At 42.7% G+C, this 20,166-nt stretch overlaps 1 protein-coding gene across 2 annotated transcripts; it reads right to left on the bottom strand.

The window, feature by feature from the left end:
* Positions 1 to 644: 644 nt before the first annotated feature.
* Positions 645 to 17,733, bottom strand: nyap2 (neuronal tyrosine-phosphorylated phosphoinositide-3-kinase adaptor 2). Of its 2 annotated transcripts, none has more exons than XM_022738676.1 (7): positions 17,402 to 17,733; positions 8,787 to 9,003; positions 7,379 to 7,692; positions 6,088 to 7,167; positions 5,009 to 5,143; positions 4,456 to 4,568; positions 645 to 899 (listed from the first exon to the last, which is right to left on the bottom strand). In XM_022738676.1, exons 2-7 carry the CDS (start codon positions 8,987 to 8,989, stop codon positions 672 to 674), a joined length of 2,073 nt encoding a protein of 690 aa, XP_022594397.1. In that variant the 5' UTR covers positions 8,990 to 9,003; positions 17,402 to 17,733; the 3' UTR covers positions 645 to 671. The 2 variants fall into 2 exon arrangements, with proteins under 2 accessions (XP_022594397.1, XP_022594396.1); XM_022738675.1 differs by lacking the exon at positions 645 to 899 and adding an exon at positions 4,218 to 4,315.
* Positions 17,734 to 20,166: the final 2,433 nt, after the last annotated feature.

Genomic DNA, 20,166 nt, shown 5'->3' with positions numbered 1-20,166 from the left:
TGTCATGTTTTGTGAAAAGTTGATTGAGTGTTGAAATAAAACGATAAAACAGCTGATTTTCTCACATCATTTACATGACAGTGTCTCAACCTCTGGGTCAAGACCCACATGAGGTCACTTCATCTGTCAACCCCTCAATGTCACAAACTGTCACACATTCACACCCAGTGATTAGTGCATTAATTGATTAGTTGAGAGTTTCATATTATATTTGATTGTTTTTAATGAAGACATCTAGACTGTTGTTTTTGTGTCTTGAGGATATTTGGTTTATTTCATTGCTTCTCTTTGAGTCTTTCGTTTGAAGTCCTCAAACCAGATTCACATGAATGAGGATTTAAGACCAGAAGCAGAGAAGCTTAATGACAGTTTGAACTAAAATTCATTCTCTGCTCACTCATGACTGGTGATGTAAACATTAACATTTTTTCATTCGATGTGTAAAAGCCCTCAGTGCTAACGGATGGAGAATATACAGCTGATACTGATCAATCAAACAATGAGAGAAAACCAGCCAGATGTGTTCGTTTAAATCATCGAACTGTCAGTGTGGTGGATATGGCCTGATGGCTACTTCATCATCATCATCATCAATATCATCATCACTGTTTCTGTGTTGCTCAGAACACTGTGGTGGTCTGTGATTCACGTTTTTGTGTAGTAATTGTGTTTCAGATTGCAGTGTCCCAGAACACCGTGGTGGTCTGTCCAGTGGCGGCGGCGGTTGGTGGGCCTGAATATGGTGGCGGCTGTTTCCTCTTCCAGCTGGGCAGGATCGGCATACTGTCCTGTTTACACAAATTCTTCTCTGGCCGCTGACGAGATTTGATCTCTTGACACAAAACTCTTTTCCTCTCGATCATCTCCATCATGGTGGCGTCTCCGCACAGCCACGGCATCTGGAGATGAAGAACAGCTCAGCATCAACATGTCCGCAACCTGTCACTTAATAACCTCTTACTCTGTTTAAATCTCTTTGTGCTCATTTTGTGGTTTGACTGAGTTTGTGGCTCTTTGAGTCTTGTCGTGATCATTGTTCATGAACATGAACCTCGTGCCCCGCCCACCACCTGCTTGCTCTGGGTGGACAGGTGAAAGAGCAGAGAGTATCAAGATGGTTAGAGGAGGAAAAACCCTGGCTGTCTAAGTTTTTATGAGACTGTCATTTGTTCACTGCAGTTCAAGTGGAAATACTCGGTCATGGTGTTGACTGATTATTTCACTCATCATATGTCTTGTATTATATAAAAACATCATATGGACGTTAATAATGTTAAACATTGGATTTTCATCAGAGGATCTTGAGATATGATAATGGCAGACAGACAGACAGACAGACAGACAGAAAGACAGACAGACAGACAGACAGACAGACTAAAGTTTATTTCCACTCAGGTCGTCAGTGTGATGCCTGCGTCACACTGATTTCATTGACAAATACAGGTGTTTATGAGAAATAATTCAGGTAAATTCAGATCTAATGTAACAGGATTAGAAAAAGATGATCAGATTACAGAAGGTGAAACTTTCCCTGAATTCCTATGTTTTAACTCTCTAATTTGGTGAAATTAAATATTTTATTGTCAGAGCTTCATTAGTAAACATTGTATTACAATACTATGAACTGAGAGGGAACAACCAACAGTTCACAGGACAGAAGACAAAAGTGTATTTTTCATTTGAAAAGGTTTTCAAAAAGTCAATGAATAGTCTGTAAAATGAAAATGTTTGTTAGACAACTTCCAGGCTCTGTTCCAAAAGTGTGAAAACCTCATTCAAAACAACTCTAATACCTAAAGGTCCTGCCTTGGGACAGGGTCTTTCTCAAAAGTATTTTGTTCATATGTTCAACTCAAGATGGTAGATTTTGAAAAAACAATCTCATTTTGTTTTTATTCAGTGTTTATGGTTGAACTCTAACCCTGACCCTAACCTTAACCGACACCATTCCCCATCAGTCCTAGACATCAGCGGACTAAATGACATGGCTCCACTGACAAGGCCACAAAGGAGCCAAGCTTCTGTGGTTAGTTCACATCTGTAACAGCAGGACGGAGAGGACTGAACACTGTTGTAGTTTTTAGAAGAGAGCTTTTGAGAGTGTGAGAGTTGTATGGATATGGATGAAACCAAGTTATGCTGATGGACGTACTTAAGCTATGGCACTTGTAAGTTCTTCATTTGAGCTGAGGTTTTTTCTTGAATTCTCTCTAAAGATTCTCCAGCTGTTCCATAATGCTAAAGCTTGAGTAATGACAGAAAAGAGATCACATCTGTCAGGTGTTAGCTTCATTGGCTCCCTATAAAATCCAGAATAGAATTTAAAATCCTCCTCCTCACCTACAAAGCCATTAATGGTCGGGCACCATCGTATCTTAAAGAGCTCACAGTTCCCTATTATCCCAACAAAACACTGCAGTTCATTGCCATCAGCTCTCAGGCTCCTCTCCTGTGGAACCAGCTCCCAATACATTTAAGATCAAGCTTCAAACTGTCTTCTTAAGTAAAGCTTCCCTTATTGATGCATCTATAGAGACTAGACAAGATAAGACCGCTGGGGGACTGATGCACCAAGCTCCTCTCCCCCTCTCCCTCTCCATCTATGCTCATTCATATTCCATTAACAACTTACTAACTCTTCTTCTTCTTTCTCTGCTGTTTGGTTTTCCTGGTGTCTCTCTCTCCTCCTCTTGGTCTCTGCAGGTCTGTCTGTCTCTGGAGATGTGCTCAACACCTGCTGCTTCTATTATTGTTATTAGTTTCGTTATTAGTCTCTTTCCTCTTCTTCTTCTTCTTAGTCCTATTACTTGTCCTATCATTTTCTTTTTATAACTGTTTTTCTTCTTCTTATTTTTTACACATCTTTATGTGAACCTCTCCCACCTTGAGTCTGGTTCTGTTCAAGGCTTTTCTTGCCACTGTCAGCAAGTCCTTGATCATGGGGAATGTTGGGTCTCTCTAAATAATATTATAAAGAGTACAGTCTTCAATCCTGTGCCAAGTGAAGGAGTTTAAATATCGTGGGATCTTGTTCTGAAGTGAGGGTAGAAGGCAGGCATTGTACTGGACAGTTGTGGTGAAGAGGGAGCTGAGACAGAAGACAAAGTTCTCGATTTACCAGTCGATCTACGCTCCGGCCCTCATCTGTGGTTGTGAGCTCTGGGTAGTGACCAAAAGAATGATATCACGGAAACAAGCGACTGACATGAGTTTCTTACTCAGGGTGTCTGGGCTCAGCCTCATCCAGAGGGAGCTCAGAGTAGAGCTGCTGCTACTTCATGTTGAAAGGAGCCAGGTGTGGTGGTTCAGGCAACTGATTAAAATGCCTCCTGGGCACCTACCAGTGGAGGTCTTCTGGGCTTGTCCAATTGGTAGGAGAACCTAGGGCCCAGAACATGCCGGAGGTATTTTATATCTCATCTGGCCTGGGAACGACTCAGGATCCTCCAAGAGGAGCAGGAAACCATCGCTAGGGAGAGGGACGTCTGGACTACCTTGCTTGGCCTGCTGCCAGATTGTAAGTGATTGAAAATGGATGGATGGATGGATGGATGGATGGATGGAGTAATGACTGAAATTGAACTGAATTTTAAGTTTGTTAAAATCACGAAGGTCTCAGTATCTTATGGCATCTGTAGCGGATGGAGATTTCTCTGATATGGAAACATGCTTCATCTTTTCATATAGACTGCTGCTAAATTAGGAATTGAATTGAGTTACTGAATGCCCGAACATGATGCCAGTATTTCAGCTCTTTAAAGTTCAGACAGGGTGTGGTCAGTAATACAATGGGGTGTGGTTAATTGTTAATTGGGTGAGGCTATTGTTTCAAATTGCATATATGGGTGTATGGGGTTTAATTGGAGCGGGGTTATATATTAGTGTTTAAATGAGATTTCATCCTTTAAGGTCAGGTTCAACTTCAGTGCAAGTTCAACCAGTTTTAGTGTTTAATGTTAGTTTAATGTTAGTTTAATGTTAGTTTAATGTTAGTTTAATGTTAGTTTAATGTTAGTATCAATGAGAACACCATGTTAGTATCAGTATTGAATTGTTACTATTTTGTTCAATATGTACGGACAGATTAATGTTGTGTCAGCGTTTAGAGTTCATGTTGAGACAAAACTTAAATTACAAAATATGTCATTTTTATGAAGTAAAAACAAACAACAACTTATTAAACATGTCTATTTTTTTTACATGTTTCATGTTGACTTGTTTACATGTTTACAGTTCAGATGTCAGTCAGCTGATGGATGAAGCCTCTGGTCGTCTGTTAAATGTTTTACGTTCTGTTGTTCAGTGAAGTTGAATCCTGTGTGAAATACAAAGTTTCTATTTATAATAAAATTGCTGCTTTTCATTTTGATAAGAAAATTGATCTAAATGGACACACAGATAGTGGATAGACAGACAGGTAGGCAGGTAAAATGGATAGGTGTTTTACAGGTGTACCTGGCTGAGGGCAGGATGATGCATTTCTTGCAGGTGGCGTTGTGGTGTCCCGCCAGGTGAAGGAACTCCTGATGTTGAGGCTGAACGGCCGAGTTTACAAACAGATTTTGATTCTGCACAAGAAAACATTTAACATCAAATCAAACAGAGATGAGAGGAGACACCTGTTCAGCTGCTTTTCACCTGATGTTCACCTGATGTTCACCTGATGTTCACCTGATGTTCACCTGATGCTCAACTGATGTTCACCTGATGTTCACCTCATGTTCACCTGTTGTTCACCTCATGTTCACCTGTTGCTCAACTGATGTTCACCTCATGTTCACCTGATGTTCACCTGTTGTTCACCTGTTGTTCACCTGTAGTTCACCTGTTATGGGATAAGGGCACTCAGAAAAAAACACTGTATAGAAACAGGGCCCAATGAGACACAGACTCAACATGTCTAAGGACTGAAGTTAAAGTCTTGATTAAACTGAACACATTTGTCTAACTGACTGACTAACCTGACCTTCTCCATGCTTCCCTGTAGTGTTGTTGTTGCCTTACTCACCTCCTCCTCCTCCTCCTCCTCCTCCAGACAGCATCATGGTGGGACTGACAGATGACCTCCCCATCCTACTGGAAACTGGACTGGATTGTCCATCTCTGTCTTTACTGTCATGTCTGGGCAGAGACCTACAGTCTCCTACAGCGATACAACAGAGAAGCATGACATAATGAGACAACTGGGCAGCTGTGGCTCAGGAGGTAGAGCGTAAGATACTGAATCCTAAATAGCCCCTAATGTATCATTGGTGTGAATGTACAGTATATGTATGGTAGGAAAGTGCTATATGTGTAGGGAAGCACTGTATGGATGTATGTGTGAATGTGACTAGTAGTGTAAAGCGCTTTGAATGGTCTTTAAGACTAGAAAAGCGTTATGAAAATGCAGTCAATTTACCATTCCATTCACAATAAAACCTTCTGAGTCATTCATGTCAAAGACAACACAGGACCACTGATATGTAGGACAAATAACCTCAATGAGAGACAAAGAACCAGCAGAATTTGAAACAACTATGAGACAAAGAAGATAGAACTTATTTTGAATAACAAGGAACCCAGGAGAACATTCAAGATAAAGAAAGTATGAGAATTAAAGACCTGATCCTAAGTGATTCTGACTGCAGTCACATGACACAGTATCCCATGACACAGTATCACATGACAGCTGTGTCATCCTTGATAAAGATCTTTAGAGACACTGTGGTTTTTCAGTACAAATTGTTTTCTGGCTCTCAGTGAACTCACTGCAGAAACTAAACACAAATGTTTCCTCTGTAGATCGACAACCAGACTCATAAAAATTCTGACACTTGAGTTAGAAGTTAGATATAAAACTACCAGGACCTTTAGGTGAGACTATTTTAGTAACTGTTTTGTAACTGTGCTGAAATGTGCTTGGTGGAGCTTGTTGGGTCACAGTGAACCTGAGAGACAACGCTGGAGAAGACAACTCCAAGGTCCTCAGACCTCAATGTGTCTATGAGAAAGTTTTGGTTGCTTAAGTCAAGGTTTGATTTGATTTGACTGGAGACTTCAACAGCTCTGAACCTTTCAGGTCAGCTGTAGTACTGGAGTACATACCTTCACCCTCCCTGCTCTTCCTGCCTCCTGAGCCTCTCTTCACCACCTGTCTACCTGAGGTAAACAGGTTGTTGAGTTCGTCCAGTGGACTTGTTGGAGTCTGCGACCTCGACACATTCTGCATGGAGCCGTGGGTGGAGGAAGAGTTACTAAGTTTAGCTCCACCCTCCCCTGCCCTGTGTGAGGAAGATGAAGATGAAGATGAAGAGCGAGGCATACTGCCCCCGGCCATCAGGGCGTCATATGGTGGCGGCCTCTTCAAGCTCAGAGGGGTCAGAGAGCGACCCATGCTGACTGGAGATGGACAAGCTGATTGGCTGCGGGGGTAACCATGACCACCGTGGGCAGAGCCAGATGACTTGTAGAGGTTGGAGGGGAGGGGTGGAGCTGACGAGCGGCCAGAAGATGTGATGGTGTGGGTGGACGGCAGGTCTCGGTCTCGGTCTCGGTCTCGGTCTCGGTCTCGGTCTCGGTCTCGGTCTCGGTCTCGGTCTCGTTCTTTGCGGTGATGGGTGGAGCTCTGCGGGTGCTCAACACTACCAGACTTGCTGTAAGAGACATTTTCTAACATGGGCAGCCGGGTGACATCTAAGGGTGTGAGGGGGGACTCATCAGAGTTGGGGGAGCACTGAGCAGGGGCAGGGGGGAAGACGAGCAGGGGTGGGCGGTGAGTCAGGAGATTAGGGAAGGGTGGAGGGATGTCACAGAGAGATCCACGAGACCAGGACTCAGGGTCCATGATGGTGGAGTGACCGTCCTGCAGGAAATCCTCCAACATTGGGTACTTCATTTCCTCATACACAGACTCGCTCTGCTCATCCTCCACCCCCTCCTGACCTTTCAAATCTCGCAGGATGTTTCCCACCATCTCGATATAAACTGGCTCCTCATCATCCGTGTCTCTGGACGCTGGACTCTGACTCTGGGATGAAGACTTTTCCCACCTCAAGGAAGACTTCTTGTTTCCATGGTTATGGATGTAGGAGTCATCGAAGGAGGTGCTGAGCTGAGTGTTTGGGTTCCTCTTCGGTTTAGGTGGAGGCATCTTCTTGTAGTCCTCAGTGTAGAGAGGGCATCGAGCTGCAGGCAGACAGCCAGACAGACAGCCAGACAGCCAGACAGCCAGACAGACAGACAGACAGACAGACAGACAGACAGACAGACAGACAGACAGACAGACAGACAGACAGAGACAGAGAGGCCTCAAAGTCACCATCAGAATAAAATTATTTCCTCTTTTAAAAATTGACAGTATCTTTTTGTCTTTAATAAAATGTGGATCTGTCCTCACCCTCCGCCTGCTCCGCTGTCTCTTTGGTTTCTTGGTGGTCTCTCCTGGAAACTCCAGAGCCTCCATTTACCATCTCAGAGCTGCTACTCAGTTTGGTGTTGGGGTCTCTCTTCGGTTTGGGTGGGGGCTGTTTTCGGTTGTGGTTGGAGTCGTCATCTCCTCCTCCCACTGAGTGGAGGGACTGGGATCGGACGGTGAAGCCCTGGCTTGGGGGGGGCAGTCTGTCCTGCGGTGCCGGCATTGTCATGAAACCCATCCTGAAATGTTTCCCAGAGTACGCCCCGTCTGTTGCCATGGCAACATCTTCACCAATCCTGGATGGACCAATGGAAAGATGTGTCACTTCAAACCTACATTTATCAACCAATCACACAACACTTTCTTAAATACACACAAGTCTAATGTGACATCAAAACCCAAAATTTATCTGATTAAGACTTTACAGCAAACAGTAAGAGTAACATCCATCTATAGTGTTTTATTTTACCATGCTTCATTTAATTCTGTTCAAGTGGAAAAATAAAATCTAGCTGTATATTGATCAGAATCTGAACAGACTGATGTTGTCATGTTGTGGTATATCTTTTTCTTTTTATGGAGTTTCTCTTTATAAAAATCTAACTATGATGATGCTGCAGTCCGGGGGCCTCATTTTAATTTTGTGAACACACCAGACATGAGCACCACTTTCCATAGAAAAATTGAGATTTATAAGAACAAACTTGATGGATGGATGCTGCACCTGTACAGAAACATTTGAACCTGGCATATGAATATTTAGGTGACAGTAAAAACTGTTGATGCTGATGAAAAGGGGCTCTATTCTACACCTTGTGCAAAGTGCATTGCAAGTGTCTTTGCCATTTTCAGACTGACGCAGTTGTAATTTTCCTGTCCAGCGCCGATGTCGTTTAAATAGCAAATACACTTGTGCTTATCTGAGTGCCCATGGGCCTGTTGGTCTTAAAATGAGTTGTGGTCAGGCACATTGTTGGCGCATTGCTATCGTGAGATAGCAGGAACTGACCAGCAAAAACCTGGTCTGAAGTCAGTGGTGCCCTCTTAAAAGGAATGGAAGATGGCACTGTAATTTGGTTTATTGGATGTTAGGCCCAAAACACCGGAATGAATGTTCAGGGTCCATAAAGATTCAGATGAGTGTGTCATACACCATTTTGGGCTTTTTTTTATGGATTCATGTCCACAAAATGTCCTTATTATATTACCAGATCTGACAGGGTAAGTAGGCTTACGTTTCAAAATAAAATCTGCTACATTTCAACAAGCACATTTCAACTTAGACAACACGTTGCCATTTAAAATCTGTGAGTTAATAAGAAACAGTCTGAGAGTTGTAAAGACAAAATAATATCATTTTTAAGGTTTTGTGTGTTTTTGTTTTTTCTACCTCTTGATGGCTTCCTCCTGCCGTCTCTTTTTCTGGTGTTTTTCCTGCAGGTAGGTCCAGTTGGTCTGGTTACGAATGCGGTCGCTCTCTCTGGCAATGTCTGAGGCATTCTGGATCACCAGGCCATCGTATGTTCTAAGTCCACTGTCCTCCACATACTGAAAAAACCTCTTGAAGGAAGATGCCTCCTCCTGAGATGTCATGACTCCCCAAAAACCTGCGAGCAGGATCATACAGGACCAGGTGATATTATAGTTTGTCTCTGTGTGAGTCTAAACACACCGCAAACTGTAAACCTGCACAAAACTCATGATTCTGTCCCTCTGAAGATACACCCCAACACAGTGGCGGATCTTATAAGTTGCAGAATTTGCCAATGACGTCCTCTTTGACCACTAGTCAGTGTTGTTTTGTCTTAATCATTAATCTTTAAATGCCTCTTAACCATAACCTCCATCTAACAGACTGGAAAACTTTGTTTCTGTTTTAGTTTTATTGTCAGGAAACATTGCTGAGACAGGTGAAAAGAAGATAAAAAGATTAACATCTGTAATCATCAGGATGCAAACATATGTATCCCGTATCTTTATTGTTCCACAAAGTTGATGATAAGATCAATGCTATACAGTTAAACTGGAACGCTATTGACAAATGGATGATATGTGAAATGTAAAAATGACTAGACCTATATTTTTTGAGTTGCGTATTTACATTGTCCCAATTGTTTCCAATTCAATTCTCAAACCTACAGAAATATGTATTTTTAATCTTGGTAATGGTATGTCATTGGGTCGCCTGTCAATGACATCATATCCCCTACGCCCATGGGTTAGCATTGTGGTTGTCTGCCAGAGGCTCAAAATTGACTTATCTAGTTTTAAGCCACATACACTTTTTATACCTCTGTCGTTTTCAATTATATATTTGAACCAGAAGGATTTTAGTCATCAGACGTCTGGATCTCTGGCAAAGGCAAATGCTAGGCAGCTGAGCTCCCAGCTGCTGGAGACATCCAGTCTGGTGTCTGCTGAAGAGCGTCAGTGAATCATTGATTTTGTTACAACTCTGCCGCAACTTTATTTTCTCCCCTTGTGTTACCTTGTTTCCCTTGAGTTTCCCCCTCCCCTTTTGGTCTGTGTGTGTTGGCGTGGCCTCCCTCTCCGCTTGCTCCTGGCTCTTGTCTCAAGGCTCACCTCCACACCTGCTGCATCACCTCATTAAGACTCCAGTTCAAGTACCTTGGCTGATTCTCTACTCATCACCAAATTGTTCAGTCTGCTTTATGGTACATATGCTCTCGGCTTTTCTCTTGAGAACTAGTTTCTAGTGTTTCTAGTTGTTTGTCTCAGAACCTTTGCTTAATGTCTTTTCCTCTGTGTCCACGATCTCAGTGCCAGTCTGCTGTTCTTACTACCACTGCTGCCCTTCACTCAGCCTGCACCCCTGAATCCCTCCTCAGCCAGTCTCCACTGGCCTCACTGCTACCACTGCCATTCCCTCTGGCTTCATCCCTGCTTCACCCAAACCTAAGTCAGCTGCCAGCCCTCTCCAGCCGTCAGCTTCACCTGGTTTTAATCTTGTGACAATAAACCACTTTACCTTCACTCCATCTAGTCTGTGTCTGCATTGGGGTCCAAACTAATATTAGCGCAGCCGTAACAGATTTTTAAAATAGACTGCTTTATTCATTTACTGGTTTCATCCCCTGGTCTGTTTGGTATTGACAGGAGGACACCTCTGTGGATAATTCGCTGCTGGTAAAAACCTCCTGAATGTCTGGTTCATGAGTTGCCAGAGAAACAATCAAAACAAAAGTTAGCAGCAATCTCAGCTCCCAAGTCTTCCCTGAAGTCTTGTCTGTCACTGAAGGAATCCAAACCGTGAGGAGCTTGCGGTAATGGTGGTGAAGACAACAACTACCATGATCCCATGCTATTTCATGACATAACCCAACATTGTTACTGTTTTGATTGACAGACCCCTAGAGGTGGAAGTTACCCACTGTGTGTTTAAGTCTATTTTTATCAATCAATGATAATGACTCACTGATTTCTTTCATCGTAATGTGAATTGATTTGATTTTACTTTTATCACATGTGGAGTTAAGTTACTGCAGTCAGACATGTTTTATAAAACATGAAGCTAATTAGATCAACTTCCTGAAAACTACAGATCGGCCAGCTGTGATGGTGAAGAGTGATTCATGTCACTTCACTTTGATTTTAAGCGTGCTCAGTTTGTTAAAATAACAGGAGCTGTTAGTCTGGTCAGAGCTTTCAGTCAGTATCCATGGTCATCATCCTGAAATAAACAGCAAAGTGTTGATGCATTTCACAGATCTCCCAAAAAGAAATGTTTCTTGTGAAGAAGTCTGCAAGTGGACCTTATTATTTATTAAACTGGTGTGTACAGGTATGGACAGGTGTGTACAGGTGTGTGCAGGTGTGACAGGTGTGTCTAATCAGCTGAGTACAGATGAACTGCTGATGTCTCTGTTACAAACTGCTAATACTGTGTCCTCCTGACCAGCAAAACCCTGGGTTCGAAAAGTCAAAATAATTCAGCATGTATCCAGCATCTGATTTTCATGTCGTTTTACACGTTTGATTCACATTCACCACATATGTTACCAAACCCAAAACATCAGTAATAACACCATCCAACCACTTCTCTCCTCCCCTTTAGTTTTTTTACAAGCACTGCCTGACCCACAGAGAAAGACCTGAGTTTCCCCTTCCTGCCTGTCTGGTTCGGAAAACTCCCTGTTTGGAAAGACCGAGACACCTCTGGCTTTACAAGAGACAATCTAGTAGATAGATAGATAGATAGATAGACGGTGATAAGCTGGAAGTTTGATGTGTCTAATGGCATTCAACTTAAGGATAGACTCCAATTTGCCCGAAGTAAATTGAGGTCCATTGTCCATCACTACCTCATTAGGCATCCCATATGATGCAAACACATTCCTCAGAACTTCAATTGTCTTGCTGGCCGTGGTGGTCTGCATATGAATTACATCAGGCCAGCGAGCATATGCATCCATAACAACCAGAAACATCTGCTTATTGTCCTCAGCAAAATCAAGGTGTATTGTCTCCCAAGGTTAAAGAAAGCTGGGAGGAAGGTCTGAGCCCAAGTAAGAATGAAGTTCAGTACATCCTAGAGCAAAACTCCACACACTGGGGTGGTTGTCACAGGAGAATTTGCTCAGGGCCCAGGAGCATCAACAGCATCTGTACAACAGAAAGACTAGATTGAGACAATTAGCACCAGGAGATAAAGTGCTTGTATTACTCCTTTCGTCCAACTCTAAATTACTCGCAAAGTGGCAAGGGCTCTTTAGGTCACACGGTGAGTGGGCGATGTCGACTATTAGGTTGTGCATTCTGATAGGGGAGGGGTACCACAGATCTACCACCTCAACCTCCTCAAAGCATGGAGAGCGGGGGAGCCTGTCTCTCTGGTGACAACGGTAAAAGAGAGATGAATTGACCTGAGGTACCAAATTCCACCAATACTGACTCGCTCCTTTGTGATGGCCAGCTCCCACCATCCCAGAGAGCAGATGTTCCCAGGTTGCAGCAGCGTTATGCTGATGTGTTCTCCCCTCTGCCTAGCTGCACAAACCTCATACAACACCATGTTGAGACTCACCTGGGCATGACGGTGGGTTCATGGTCCTTTCTGAACCTGAACGCAAAAGAAAAGTGGTTCAGGAAAAATTGAAAGCCATGCTGAAGATGGGAGTAATAGAAAAGTCCCACAGTGCCTGGTGTAGCCCTATTGTTCTTGTGAAAAAGACGGGTCTGTTCAGTTCTGTGTGGACACTCAAAGGTGAATGGTGTGTCACAATTTGATGTCTACCTGATTCCCCGGGTCGATGAGGTCCTGGATTGGTTGGGCACCACTCGTTTTTTTATGACACCGGATTTGATCAAGGGCTATTGGCAGATTCCCTTCTCTCTGGAGTCCAACAGCCTTCTCCACTTGGGTTGTACAAATTTGTTACACTTCTGTTCAAGTTGTTCAGGGCCCTGGCTGCCTTCCAATGCCTCATGTGTGCTGCGTCCACATGCTGTATATGCCTCTGCCTATTTGGACGGCTTTATCGTACACAGTAACAGTTGGGTGGAGAATATGCAGTGGGTGGCTGCAGCGCTTGACTCACTAAGGCAGGTTGGGATCCCAAAAACCAAAGAAGTGTGCAGGTGGACAGAGGGAGGTACGGTGTATGGGGTACCACTTGGGTGGCGAGCAGGTGCGTCCCCAGGTAGATAAGACCGCAGCAATTGCAGCCTGCCCACAGCCCAAGTCCAAAGTTTGTGAGGAAGTTGTTGGGGTTGGCAGGCTATTATCAGAGATTCATTCCCAACTTTGCCGACCTGACCAGCCCCCCGGCCGATCTCACCCGAAAGGGTGCCTCAGATCTGGCCCAGTGGATGGAGCGGTGTCAGCTGGCACTTGAGAGGGTGAAACAAGTCCTCTATGGGAAACTTCTTCTCCACATTATATTGGCTATCCGGTTAGTGGTCGATGCTCTGCGCTCATATCTGCTGGGGTGCCCATCCACCCTCTGTTCGGATCATGCTCCTCTCCAGTGGCTGCACCGCATGAAAGATACCAACACCTGGATCACCCAGTGGTATCTGGCTTTGCAGGAGTTTAAGTTCAAAGTGGTCCATAGGCCGGGGGGCACAGATGGCTGTGGCTGACTTTCTATCCCATTCCAATGGTGAGGGGAGGGGGTTAGGCCAGATGGCTCCCTGGCATAAGTCCGGCTGTGGGCATATCTGGGAATGGGCATGGTCGGCAGGCAGCTGCAGGAGAGATAGGGTGTGGAGAGGATTGATGAAAGCAGTGTCAGGTGAGGTGATTGCTCAGCTGTTGCTCGTTAATGATTCTCTTCTCCTTTTAATGCAGTAGCGTGCTGGAACACAGGGGACTCACATACACACAAAGGAGAAGGATGGCCACAACGAGCCAGGACAAACTGTTGAGAGAATAAGAGAGACCGGAGTACGTGCGCCAAGAGGCCGGGCAAAAACAGAATCAAGAGAAGTTTAAGTTCAAAGTGTGTGTGTGCAATCCAGACAATTAATATCATTATTTTGAGTCGGGACAGTGTGTGTGTTGGGGGAATTCATGGTGGCAGCAAGTCCTGTTACATTCTGATATCACAGATACTGTAGCTACTGTGTCTACTTTCATTTTTAGCTGTTTCTCATTTACTCTTACATATACATAATAAGGTTTCTCAATTTCAGCATCACCTTCAGAACAAGAGTCCTCGCCCTCAGAGTCTATAGAAAACAGTTCAGGCCCACTGACATTGCCTGGTAGTCAGTGACAAAGTCTGGTGTTGTTGACTCTTTGAAGCTCCAGACCTCTGTCACTCCAGCTGAATAGGTGAGATAGCAGACTCTGTCTGCAGTGATGAGATGTTTTCAGGCAGACCGCCAGGTAAACAGGTGTCCGCTGCTTGTTTTTCCGACACTTCGGTTGCTGTTATCTGCCTAAGCTGTAGCATCCTGGTTTTTGGTCCACTTGGTCTGTTTATCTTCTCTCCCCTTGTGTCAGGAACAGCAGGCCTTGGAGATGTGTCCTTTCTTTTTACATGTCCAGTATTCCACCTCCTTACCTTTGCCAGTGCATCTGTAACATGACTTCTCGCTTAACTCCTTTCTAGCTCGGCCGCTTTTGAAATGGCGCTAGCCTGAAAGACTTCTTTCACAACAGCATCCTGCTTTGTCACTTCCTGTGCAAGTCCCATATCATAAGCTCCTGCCAATGTCAAGTCTTTAGTGTGGGCTGCATTTACCATTCGGTCGCAGAGTTCTGTACTTTTAACCCTGCACACAAATCTATACCTCAGAGAATTGTCTTCAAATGTCCCAAACTTGCAAGTAGCTGCCAGCTTCCTCAAACTTGCAATGTATTCACTTAAGGACTCATCCTCTCTCTGATTTTGGAGTTAAACTATTTTTCTTCCATAAAATTGTCTTTGGCACAAAATGTGCATGCATGGCAGTTTCAGTGCATCAGCAGAATTTGATTCTTTCTGCCCACGATAGTCAGGAACACAGACTTTTCATCTCCATAACTCAGTCCGTTTGAAAGATAGAACTGTTCTAACTTTTCCAAATAGGCTTCAAATCCGTCTTTGTTTTCATTGAAGTGACAATCTTCACTTTTCCTGAATACCGTTACTATCTTCAATGTGCTTCTTTTCATCTCAACGAGTTTTCACAATTATCACAATCTTTTTCCCGTGAAGTAATCCCATCCTTGTCGCCAAAATCTGTTGTGTCTCACAGAATATTGTGTGGAATATATCTCAGGTGAAAAAAACAACGAAGAAAGAAGCTAATGAACTATGATGACTACTATATTAGAGCCAGGGAAAATATGTCTGCCCTTGAGCAGCGCCTTGCATACAGTGATTCCAAAACAGAGCACAACATAACACCCCAAGACAGCAATGGTTGTTACAATACATTGTTGTCTGGTTCAGCAGTTTTACATACTTTTCTTTATACACCACAGCTCCTCCCCTGTAGTTAAAAATGTTCCTATTTTGATTTTCTTTTCTATTGAACCTTTCTCAAAAACAAATCAAAATACACTCACATGAGTGCTGAATACACCTTTACACAAGAAATTTCAAATTAACAACCTAGGGTGTAAATACGGTTGTGGTCCATAATGTGAGACTCGGATCTGCAGTCTCTTTCTGTCAGTCCACTATAAGTCCAGACGTTGATTAGGGTGCACATTTCTCTTTGGTTGCTCTGTGCATCCTGTTTTTGAAGGTTTTTACACATAATACATTGTTCTCTGGTTCAGCAATTTTACATACTGTTCTTTTATACACCACAATGGATTTGGGGTTCAGTTGATCAGACAAGGATTTCCATAAGTTTTGGATCATGTCACAAACATGAAGCAGGTGCTCTGTTGTTTCTTTATTTAGTGGGTCTGCCATGGTGAAACTACAATGGTGCATTGCTTTAAATGTTGTGGCGGCAACGAATTGTAGGACGACATTTCTCCTTTCCTTTCGTAAAGGAAGGTCCAGTGTTTCCTATGTGAAATGAGATAAGAGAGGAAACACTGAAACTTGTTTCCTCATCGTTTAGAGAACTGGACCAGCTCTTATTATGGCTGCCACTTTTACTTGTATACTTCTGGGTCATTTCACTCAGTTTGAAACTTCCTAAGCAAAAAAGACTTTTCAAATGCAGCCCTGGTCTGTGACTCAACAGCCCTCTCTTTGGACATTAAATGTCTGCTTGTCTGTTTTTGAGGTTGTGACCAAACATTAAGACTCAACCTTCCATTTAAATCTTGTTATATTTCTGGTGTGACCAGAAAAAAATGTTTCCTGTTTAAATTCAGCTGAACTGGTTTTAGTGGAACCAGTTCAGACCATCATCAGACCAAGATGACAGCCCAGACTGGTATGAACTGAATCATACTGGTCTCTAATCTGTCTCTGATATGAGTTTAAAAGGAGCTGATGGGTTCTTGTTCTTTTCTGTCATGTTCCGTTTCCAGTTTTCTTTCATTCTTCAGTCGTTCCCACAGTGATATAATCTCTCTCTCTCTCTCTCTCTCTCTGTAGTGTCTCTCTATCGTCCCCCTCCCCCACCTCTCTGTCTCTCTTCCTTCTAAAAATGGATCAGGGAGTCATTCGGTGGTAACCTAGCAACAGCAGCATCTCTCAGAGGAGTATGATGTAATGCTTCCTGTACACGAGAAAGGAGGAAGAGAGAGGAGGGGAGGATGAGGGGGACAGAGCAGAAGGAGAGGAATCAGGAAAAGGAGACAAGGAGAGGAAACAAGGGTAGGAAACGACGACAGGAAACACGTATTTGCTCTAACCTGAAGTTTTTAGTTAATTATTCAGCTCTGTGTTTAAACATTTGAAATCTTCACTTGAGTTAATTTGATCCAGATTATATTTATTTATTTATTTTTTTTAAATATCAATTTTATTGTTTTATTTTTCTAATATAAAACTGAATCAGTTTAACTCTGATCTTGTCTTGATCAGTCAGGTTGTGTCCTCACTAATTCAGTTGTAACATCCAAAACCTCATGTTTATTTCACTTTCAGAACAGAAATATAAAAACAGGTTCATCAATAACACTGATCAGATTGAATGGGCAGCCATATTAGATCATGTTTGATACAGAGCTACTTCCTGTTTGACCTTTGACCTTCTGTTCCGAAGAATTATCAAAAACATTTCGGGTATGTTTACCTTTGTTTAACTTTGAGCTGAAAACAACTCAAAATAATTAAAGATCCTGGTTTTAAACAAAGTGGAATTTTCCATTAATCTGTAACTTTGCTCTCAGGTCTGATTCAAGATGGCGGCCACATTGAAGCTGAAGCTGCTGATTTCAACAAAAACAGGGTGTGAAGGAGCCAGATCTGATTTGAACAGGCTTTATTGACACAGTCAGTGATGACAGCGGCAACTCGATGACAAATAGATCAACATTTTCCACCAGCAGAGACCAAAAAGGTGTGAATGATCAAGTAACTGGACGGATGAATAAAACCAGAAGAAACAAACATGATAGAATGAAGCAGCTGAGAGGAGGCTTACCGGAAGATCAGTGACGACTCAGACTCCATCCATCCTTCCTTCACTGTATCCTTCACTGTCTCCTTCACTGTCTCAGTCCTCCCTGTGCAGAGACAAAGATGGAGTGATGAAGCTTCTTGTCGTCCTCACAGATCTCTGCAGCTCAGAGGAAACGACAACTTGCTGCAGCGACTTTAATCCACAGCCACCCTTCAAAACCTCTGTGCTCCTATCCTCCCTCTCCTCCTCTATTCCTCTCCTCCGTCCTGCAGTGATATATCCTCACAGCTGTAAGAATCACACACACACACACACACTCACACCCTTCAGCCGCACACACACACATCCCTGACGACGGTCACCACAAGAGATGGGAGGCTGAAACCACGGCAACCTGGCAGCATCCTCACACTGCTGACTCCTCCTCCTGCTGCTGAGATAGGGAGGGGGAGGGGAGAGAAAAACAGAGAGAGAGAGAGAGAGAGAGAGAGAATGAAACATCACAAAGTTTTTTTTTGTTTTTTCATTTTGTTTGTTAGGAAAGGAGCAACAATGTTGGTTCACATGTGTGAAGAGATGTGTGCAGCTGTTTTTCATCCTTTCTCCTCCTTCATTTCCTACATAATGATGATGATATTAGCTGACATGATGTCACATGATATTTTAACATGATGACATCATGTGATGTCAAAGCACATGATGCTCTAACAGATTTCTGTGAGACGTTAAAGCTGCAGAGAAACTTTTGACCACTAGAGGCAGGAAGGGTCCAGAACCAAGAAATTTTTTTAACATTATATTTTTGAATATCAAATTAGTAACTGTTAATAGCTAGTATTTTTTTTCCTTTTTCTTGTTTTTAGCAAAAAGTAAATATCCAGAGAGTCTCTGAATACTGCCCCAGTCAAGGGTGTAGTCTGTGAGTAGCAGAAATTAACCTGTTACCTTAGTCCATATTGAAATAGACATTTTTTGCCCCCCTAAATTACATAATATCTTCACGGATGCAGTTTCAGGCTTAGCAACCCTGGCTCCCCATCCCCCCACCCATACCAGTGAACCAGTTCGGTTTCAGTAAATTGTGAAAACAAAGAGCTCCAGGTTCACTTTGCCCTCTGCCCTCTGCCACTGTATAATAGCCCTGACAGATCACATGATATTACACTGGGATGTTCAAAAAAACAAATAGATGAAACCATGGCCGCTGGTAATGACAGCAAGACCGGTGGATGAGGATATAACCATTGTACTTTTCCAGATGTAGAACAAATACATCAAACAGCAACTGTCTACTACACACAGACCCCCCCCATCCCCCAATAATAAGGTTGTATTTGATAATGACCACACAGATGTTACTGTAATAATAAAATTTAGTATATTGTGTGCGCACTCGCATGCCTACACAATATACTACATTATATTACTAATTTAACCAAACACCACAGAAATGTATATAAGTATAACAGCAGCCACCTTGTTCCAAGTGAAAGCTACCCATAATCCAAAGCAGTAAAGTTGTAAGAGCTCCAGAGGAACATAGTGAGCACAGACAGCAGACTGAGGGTCCATCAGAGCTGAAGTGGACCATGAAGAAAACTGAGTCTCTTTTCTGTTGATCCACTTTAACATAACTGAGAACCAAGTTTGGTTTGTTTAAAAATGACTACATAAGAAAACACTCTAATATTCTGTCTCTTCTAACTTTCTCTGTGAGTGATCATTTTACAGTAAATACAGCTGAAATCATGTCTCAGTCTTTGTCTTTAACTGAGGTGTTTGGTGATTTGTCAGACAACATTGTGGTTATAAAATCAGTATTTTAGCAGCAACAGAGCAGCAGCTCGGAAGTGACTGCTAGTTAACATGTACTCTTAGTGGGCCACATTTCAGTCACTCTTTCAAACTTTTTCTGTTGTCATGACATCAGAAACAGAAAAACATGTCAATGAGAACAGCTTTACTGTGAATTCAGCTGTATTAAAATAGTGTATATGTGAGTGCACAGGGGAGGAGAGAAGAACAGATAAAAAGCTGAAACCAGCTGATCTCTCCAGAGATGTTCGATTGGGTTCAAGTGACGGTTCTGGTTGGGTTCATTTAAAGACATTCACAGAGTTGTTCCTAAGCCTCTTATGCATTGTTTTGGCTGTGTGCTTAGGGTCATTGTCATATAGTAAGTGAACCTTCTGCCCAGTCTGAGGTCCTGAGCCATTTGGACCAGGCTTTCATTAAGGATAGCTCTGCTTTGCCCTGTCTTTGCCCTGTCTTTGCCCTGACCAGTCTCTGCTGAAAAGCACCTCCACATATTTCAGTTTTTCCTTTTTAATAATTTTGCAAAAATGTCTAAAATCTTCTTTCCGCTTTGTCATTATGGGCTATTGGGTGTAGATTGAGGCGGGACAAGATGAATATAAATGATTTTAGCTGATTTTGTTAGTAAATGAACTGGTGACGATGGCTTTGAAATATGAGCATAAAGGAGGCAGACGATTGAGAACACAAAGATTATTTTATTCTCATGAAAAGGGGGAAGCTATGAGAAATTATTGAAAATGAATATAATGACAAATAAAAAAAATAAAATAATAATTATAAAAAGGTGAATGAACTAACAATAGAGGGTCACATTATGGCACAGAGCAACCACTTTTCAACTTACTTTTCAAAATAAGGCTGGCTCTTAATGAGGTACACAAAAACAATATAAGACAGTATACCTCTCCTTCTTTTAAAGCCCAGGGAGGAAAATGATAATTAGCTTTTGCTAAATAATGAAACGCAGA

Source organism: Seriola dumerili, unplaced genomic scaffold (genome assembly GCF_002260705.1).
Source record: "Seriola dumerili isolate Sdu_G_001 unplaced genomic scaffold, Sdu_1.0 BDQW01000036.1, whole genome shotgun sequence".
NCBI lineage: Eukaryota > Metazoa > Chordata > Actinopteri > Carangiformes > Carangidae > Seriola > Seriola dumerili.
This window is presented reverse-complemented; position numbering and strand designations above follow the sequence as displayed.